Raw genomic sequence first — 6244 nt, forward strand, 5'->3', positions numbered from 1 at the left:
CCCCCCCCCCCATACAAGTTTTACACTTCTTCATGGACACTAAACCTCCAGCAGAAATATGCTATAAAACTGAATAAAACACCCCAAATTTAATGAAAGAACCATACTGATCCTTCATTTTAAGAGCAGTAAATGGAACCATCCATGGTCATTTTTGGCAGTTTCTGATATAGACACTTTTTTTAAACTGGGCCAACAGGAGGGTTAATAATCTGAAACAGCAAAGCTACGGCTGTCCGTTGTTTGGTGCAGAACAGGAAGTGTATTTTAAGTCTAGCAGATCTTGTGGCTGAAAACAGCTTCCTGCTAGAAATGAGGGCGATGACACACAAAATAAACCGTTTGTAAAGCTGTTGCATAGAATTAAAACAGGTTGTCCTGTACATGGTAAAGTTATGGTATAGACAAGATGCCTTGTTAACTTGCAGTTGATATAAATCCATGAACATTGAAACTTGAAACAAGCTGCACAGGCTACAGTTGCACAAAGGAAGTGTGAGCAGGATTTGGTCTCTGTGGCTTTCAGCGTGAGAACCCATGAAAAAAACAGGTTTACTTCTGTTTTAGTCTCTCCACGTGTGGAGTCTGCAATCTGAAATAAAGCTAATTTTCCCAATCTATTGGTATTGGCTATTATAATGGCCAATTGAACACATATTCCAAAAATAACTGAAAAACTAAAGTTAATAAAGTAGTGTTAGGTAGTGTTGAACGTCAAAAAAAGTGACAAATATTGAAAAAAGTGTTGAAAAATGGGACAAAAACGGAAGAAAAAGTTGAAAACGTTGATGAAAAGTGTCAACAAAAGTGTTGATTTTAAATTTTGGTAAAAGACAACTCAAAGGTTAAACTAAACAGCATGAATTGCTTATTCAAGAGCATTTCCCAGCAGTAACTGCCAGTGTCCATGCATTGCAGCGCTGCAGTTTGTGCTTTATCCTTAATCTGCTGGGGTCACATCTTATCTCTTGTTACCACGTCTCATCTCTGCACGTTCTTCTAAGACACGTTGCACGTCAAAGCAAAAGTGAAAGTGCTCCACTGACAGGAAGGAGCTGTCTTGGTTATTTTTCTGTCAACTGTAAAACGGACATGCCGGAGACATTACCGAATAATTATCAGTCTATTTCGTAAGTAAGACTCTTAAAAAGGTTTTGAATAATCCGTGCCAGGCTGTGAACTGCTGAACCTCCACCATGCAGAGTTTCATTTCAGGTTACAGACCTCTGAGGTAACGTTTACTGTGTCAGGTGCATGTTGGTGGTGAGCAGCTGTGACTAAAGAGCTTGTGACGCACGTACACCTCCACCTTGTTTAGCTTCATATCATTTAAAGTGTGTTGACTAAAGTTTTCTTTATCTCCTCCTCAGAAACAAGATGACAGGTGAGATAACTTCACTGTTTTTTATAAATGTGTGGCTCACATTATGCTTTTAGATTTGTTTCTCCCTTTGGGCGGCTGTGGCTCAGTGGTAGAGCGGTTGCCTGCCAATCGGAGGGTTGGTGGTTCGATCCCCTGCCCCTGCAGTCATTGTCAAAGTGTCCTTGGGCAAGACACTGAACCCCGAGTTGCCCCCGGTGCTGCGCATCGGAGTGTGAATGTGTATGAATGTTTATCTGATGAGCAGGTGGCACCTTGTACGGCAGCCCCGGCCACAGTGTATGAATGTGTGTGAATGGTGAATGTTTCCTGTAGATGTAAAAGCACTTTGAGCAGTTGTTAAGACTGGAAAAGCGCTATATAAATACAGCACATTTACATTCTTTATTGTTATACTGTATATATCTATTTTTTATTTTATAGAGCCTAGCTGCTAGCGTGGCACACCCTTAAACTCTGCTTCTGACTGGCTAGTAGTCCTTACCTAGGTACTGTCAGGGCCCTTATACTCTGCTTCTGACTGGCTAGTAGTCCTTACCTAGGTACTGTCAGGGCCCTTATACTCTGCTTCTGACTGGCTAGTAGTCCTTACCTAGGTACTGTCAGGGCCCTTATACTCTGCTTCTGACTGGCTAGTAGTCCTTACCTAGGTACTGTCAGGGCCCTTATACTCTGCTTCTGACTGGCTAGTAGTCCTTACCTAGGTACTGTCAGGGCCCTTATACTCTGCTTCTGACTGGCTAGTAGTCCTTACCTAGGTACTGTCAGGGCCCTTATACTCTGCTTCTGACTGGCTAGTAGTCCTTACCTAGGTACTGTCAGGGCCCTCATTCTCTGCTTCTGACTGGCTAGTAGTCCTTACCTAGGTCCTGTGCATGTGCAACTCCCTACAAAGATGGAATATAAGTGTGATGTCTCACTCTGGAGCTAAAACAGAGAGCTCAACACACGGAGTGAAAAGAGGAACTGCAGCAATGTGCAGTACAACAAAAATCTGGTGTTTTTTGAAAATGAAACCATGTAAACCTATTCTGATATAACCTCTAAATACATTTATGAATCTGAAAATGAGCATAATATGAGTACTTTAAGTGCATATTAAAATACGTCACTTTCTATTTAATTTCCATTTCATGCAACTTTAATTTCCACTCTCATCCATCTAGAAGGCAGATATTGTGTTGTTTACTCCTCTACATTTGTCTCACAGTTTTAGTTACACATCAGATGGCATGTTTCTCATCCCCTTCCCGTTCAGCATGTTCAAAAATATGATTTTATATTTGAATTACTCTGACAAAAATGAAAGATTAAGTGTTATGGCAGCAGTCATATTAATCCAAAACATCAACAAACACAACGTATCTAAAATTAATGTGTTGAACACTGACAGTATCCTGATTTTTATGTGAAACAGGTGTGCATTAATTATAGTCATGACTGTGTCACTTTTGATACTTAAGTAAATTTAGCTGATAATACATCTCTTTTCTTGAGCTGAGCTTTTGAATGCAGGACTTTGACTTGTAGTGGAGTACTTTTACACTGTAGTATTAGTACTTTGACTTAAGTAAAGGGTCTGAATACTTCTTCCAAAACTGGTGTTGTTCTTTTAAGACAGCAATATTTCAACATTAAATAGAATAAAATATGTTTACATTAATGCTGAATCTAGCTAAAGATCTTACATCAGGGTCTGGAAATACAAAACCATGTTACGGCACATTCACGACTTCAACATTCTTCTGTCTTCAGTCCCAGGGAAACATTTTTATGTCCACCTGGCGGGAGAAACTAAGGGGGCTCATCACACCTTTGTTGAAAAGTTGAAAGACGTTGGCCATACTGAGGTGCAGTCTCCTGGAGAAAGTGACTACCTTTCGGTTTTCTGTCCCATCTCTTCACGAGTTGGAACGGACATCAACGAGGCCCTGGACCACATACCAGGTACATACATACATATATGTATACATATATGTACATACATGTGTTCAAATACATATACATACATATATATATACATCTGTATGTACCGTTTACATATGTATGTACTATATATATATATATATATATATACACAGTATGTATGTATATATGTATGTATGTGTATGTACAGTATGTATATGTATATAGGTTGTTTCTGACTGGTTGGGTTGTATTATCTCTGTGCTAACAGGTGGGAAACCAGCAATTCTGGTGGTGATGCATCACACCTTCGATCCTGACCATGTTGTAGCTCCAAGCAGGAGACAGGTGGACAACCCCAGCGTCCTCCTCACTGTGGACTGTCTGTTCTATGAGCGCAAGCTCCTGGAGTGTAACCGCAATGACATTGCGTGGCATGACGTCCAGAAGTGTCTGGGAATTCCCCTTTCACAGGTAATGACTAGATTTACTGATCCAATATGATCAGGTTTACACACAATTAAGCAGAGTCTACCTCTTTTATTATTACTAATGGATGAGTCATTACTCATCATTTTCTTTCTTTCTTTCTTTCTTTCTTTCTTTCAGGTCTCTACCTGGAAACAATACTGCAGACGTAAGTGTGACTGTGATCATGAACTTTCGATCAGGTTACTCAACTCTATCTTCAAACTTCACACACATGGCCAGCAGCATAGGCGTCGATACCGTGGGTGCTCGAGCCCCGGAGCACCCACGTGTGCCAGACTACCCGTAGGCTATATTCATTTAAAAATAAATATTGCAGTAGGGGCTAAGTGTCATGTGCCACGCCCTCGTACTCTGCTTCTGACTGGCTAGTAGTCCTTACCTAGCTACTGTGTATGTGTGACTCCCAACAAAGATGGAACAGAAGTGAGATGCCTCACTCTGGAGCTAAAACAGAGAGCTCAACACACAGGGTGAAAAGAGGAACTGCAGCAATGTAGTACAAGAATAATATGGTGTTTTTTTTTAAATTAAACCATGTATTGTGATATAACCTCTAAATACAATTATGAACCTGACAATGAGCATAATATGAGCACTTAAAGAGATAAATACATTGGCATGCTTGTTCTAATATTTGAGCTAAAAGGTCGTACATGAAACCAGATGACTCGTTGCTCTGTTTGTCTTTCTTTTAGGTTGGAGGAAGAACTGGAAGCTGGTTGTTGTAGCATGTTTTATAATTGGGGGATTGGGGATCACTGGGTCTGTGATATATTTTGAAATGATAAAGAAATATGATGTGTGAGGCCTGTCAAAAACATGCATTACAAAAACAAAATGAATCCACTGTGATGGCAGTTTGCAGCATTATCACAATAAATGATTCCTAAAGGGACAAAATAAATGTACCATGGAAAGCATGTGCAATTAAAAATGTAATAACAGAAGATTGGTATTATTGTTTATATTATATATATTATTGTAGTATAGTCTCAGGAAGGCTGATTTAGCTATTTTTAAGCTGAATCTGTAGATCTCACACATTTTGAATGAATAACAGATGAATAACAAAAGATAGAAGGAAAGCACCTAAGTTAAAAAGTAACCTTGGCAATTACATTTTAGATATTATACACACTTACACACAATTGCCATAAGTTGAAAAGTCACTCAAGTCCATCTCAAAAACCCTAATGACAAGCCCAACTTTGAAGTTTCTTTTGGTGGCATTTATTGAGAAAGTAAAGCAGGTTACTACCAAAGTTACCTCATGTCAAAGTCACTATTTGTTGTGCTTTTAAGATCCAAGTTGTGTGGCATGTACGTGTTTAATGTGTGTAGTAGAGCAGTGTGTGGTTAAATCATGACATGTAACATCCCTGCACATGATTGCTGTTTTGTGCTCATTAAATATCAGGATTACATGTTTTTCCTGTCATGAAGAATAAATAAAAACTAATCAGCCAAAGCGTCTCTGGAAATTGATTTCATCTCTAATAAAAAATATGAGATGGATTCCTATCAAAAATGATTTTGAGTTATCATTTTGGCTTACAAATCTTTTGAATTGAATCTGCAAAAATGTATCCTTGGTGTCCAGCTCATCTCCAAGCCGATAGCACCCCAACTGTAAAGAACAGTGACGGCATGATTATGGGATGTACGGTGCGTGCAATTCAATGACAGACGCTGGCAGTCTAGTCAGGATTGAGGGGATGGTGGGTGGAGTCAAATGAAGAAATACATCCTTAAAAATGTGCTCTGTCCCCATCTCTCTCCACCTTTTAATTTTTAGATTTATTGATTGGATTAGGCCAATGCACATTAATCAACATTTCTGTAAATGTGCCAGTGTTAGCCAGTCAGCTAATTTTCAACTGTAGGCCCGGTTACCCAGCATGCATGTCTTCAAGCCATCAGCCATTGGCATTTTTCCATTTTCTATCATTTATTACCAAACTTATCTCCACTGGAGTGGGACTGTTACACTGCTAAAAGGTGGGGGGGGGGGGGGCGCCCTGACTGTTGTGTTACTTTAAACCAATCACAGACGTCCTGGGTGGCTGAAGCCCCCGATGCAGGGACTCCCTCTGAAAAATCAACATTGAGAGGGGGGGGGGGATATCTCTGTACAGTACATCCAGGAAGCCAGACTATTTCATTATTAACTATAATCCTTATTTAATATTAACTAACCATAAATAAAACTTTAGTAAATGATTAGTACATGCTATGCTAACATATCAAAAATATGTGAAATATACATAAACATCATTAGTAAATAACTGATAAGTTGTTGGTAATATTTTATATATATGTTTTTATATTTTTTACTTGAGAGTGATTTTTGAAGCAAAAATAAGAAATAAGGGAAAAAGCGTTTGATGAAACATCCATAAACTAGAAACCCCCTTGCTATTGGATCACAGAAAAGTGTGTGTGTGTGTGTGTGTGGGGGGGGGGGGG

At 39.3% G+C, this 6244-nt stretch overlaps 1 protein-coding gene across 4 annotated transcripts; it reads left to right on the top strand.

Annotated features, from left to right (window-relative positions):
* The first annotated feature begins 973 nt into the window (after positions 1–973).
* On the top strand, positions 974–5246 carry LOC116706135 (uncharacterized). 4 transcript variants are annotated; one of them, XM_032542794.1, is made up of 6 exons: positions 979–1130; positions 1371–1384; positions 3137–3328; positions 3558–3760; positions 3896–3923; positions 4474–5246. In XM_032542794.1, the coding sequence occupies exons 1-6, from the start codon at positions 1093–1095 to the stop codon at positions 4581–4583; spliced, it is 585 nt and encodes a 194-aa protein (XP_032398685.1). In that variant the 5' UTR covers positions 979–1092; the 3' UTR covers positions 4584–5246. The 4 variants fall into 4 exon arrangements, with proteins under 4 accessions (XP_032398682.1, XP_032398685.1, XP_032398684.1 ...); XM_032542793.1 differs by having other exon boundaries at positions 980–1130; positions 3896–3929; XM_032542791.1 differs by lacking the exon at positions 4474–5246 and having other exon boundaries at positions 974–1130; positions 3896–4329.
* The last annotated feature ends 998 nt before the right edge of the window (positions 5247–6244 follow it).

This window comes from Etheostoma spectabile, chromosome 18, assembly GCF_008692095.1.
Source record: "Etheostoma spectabile isolate EspeVRDwgs_2016 chromosome 18, UIUC_Espe_1.0, whole genome shotgun sequence".
NCBI classification, from domain to species: domain Eukaryota; kingdom Metazoa; phylum Chordata; class Actinopteri; order Perciformes; family Percidae; genus Etheostoma; species Etheostoma spectabile.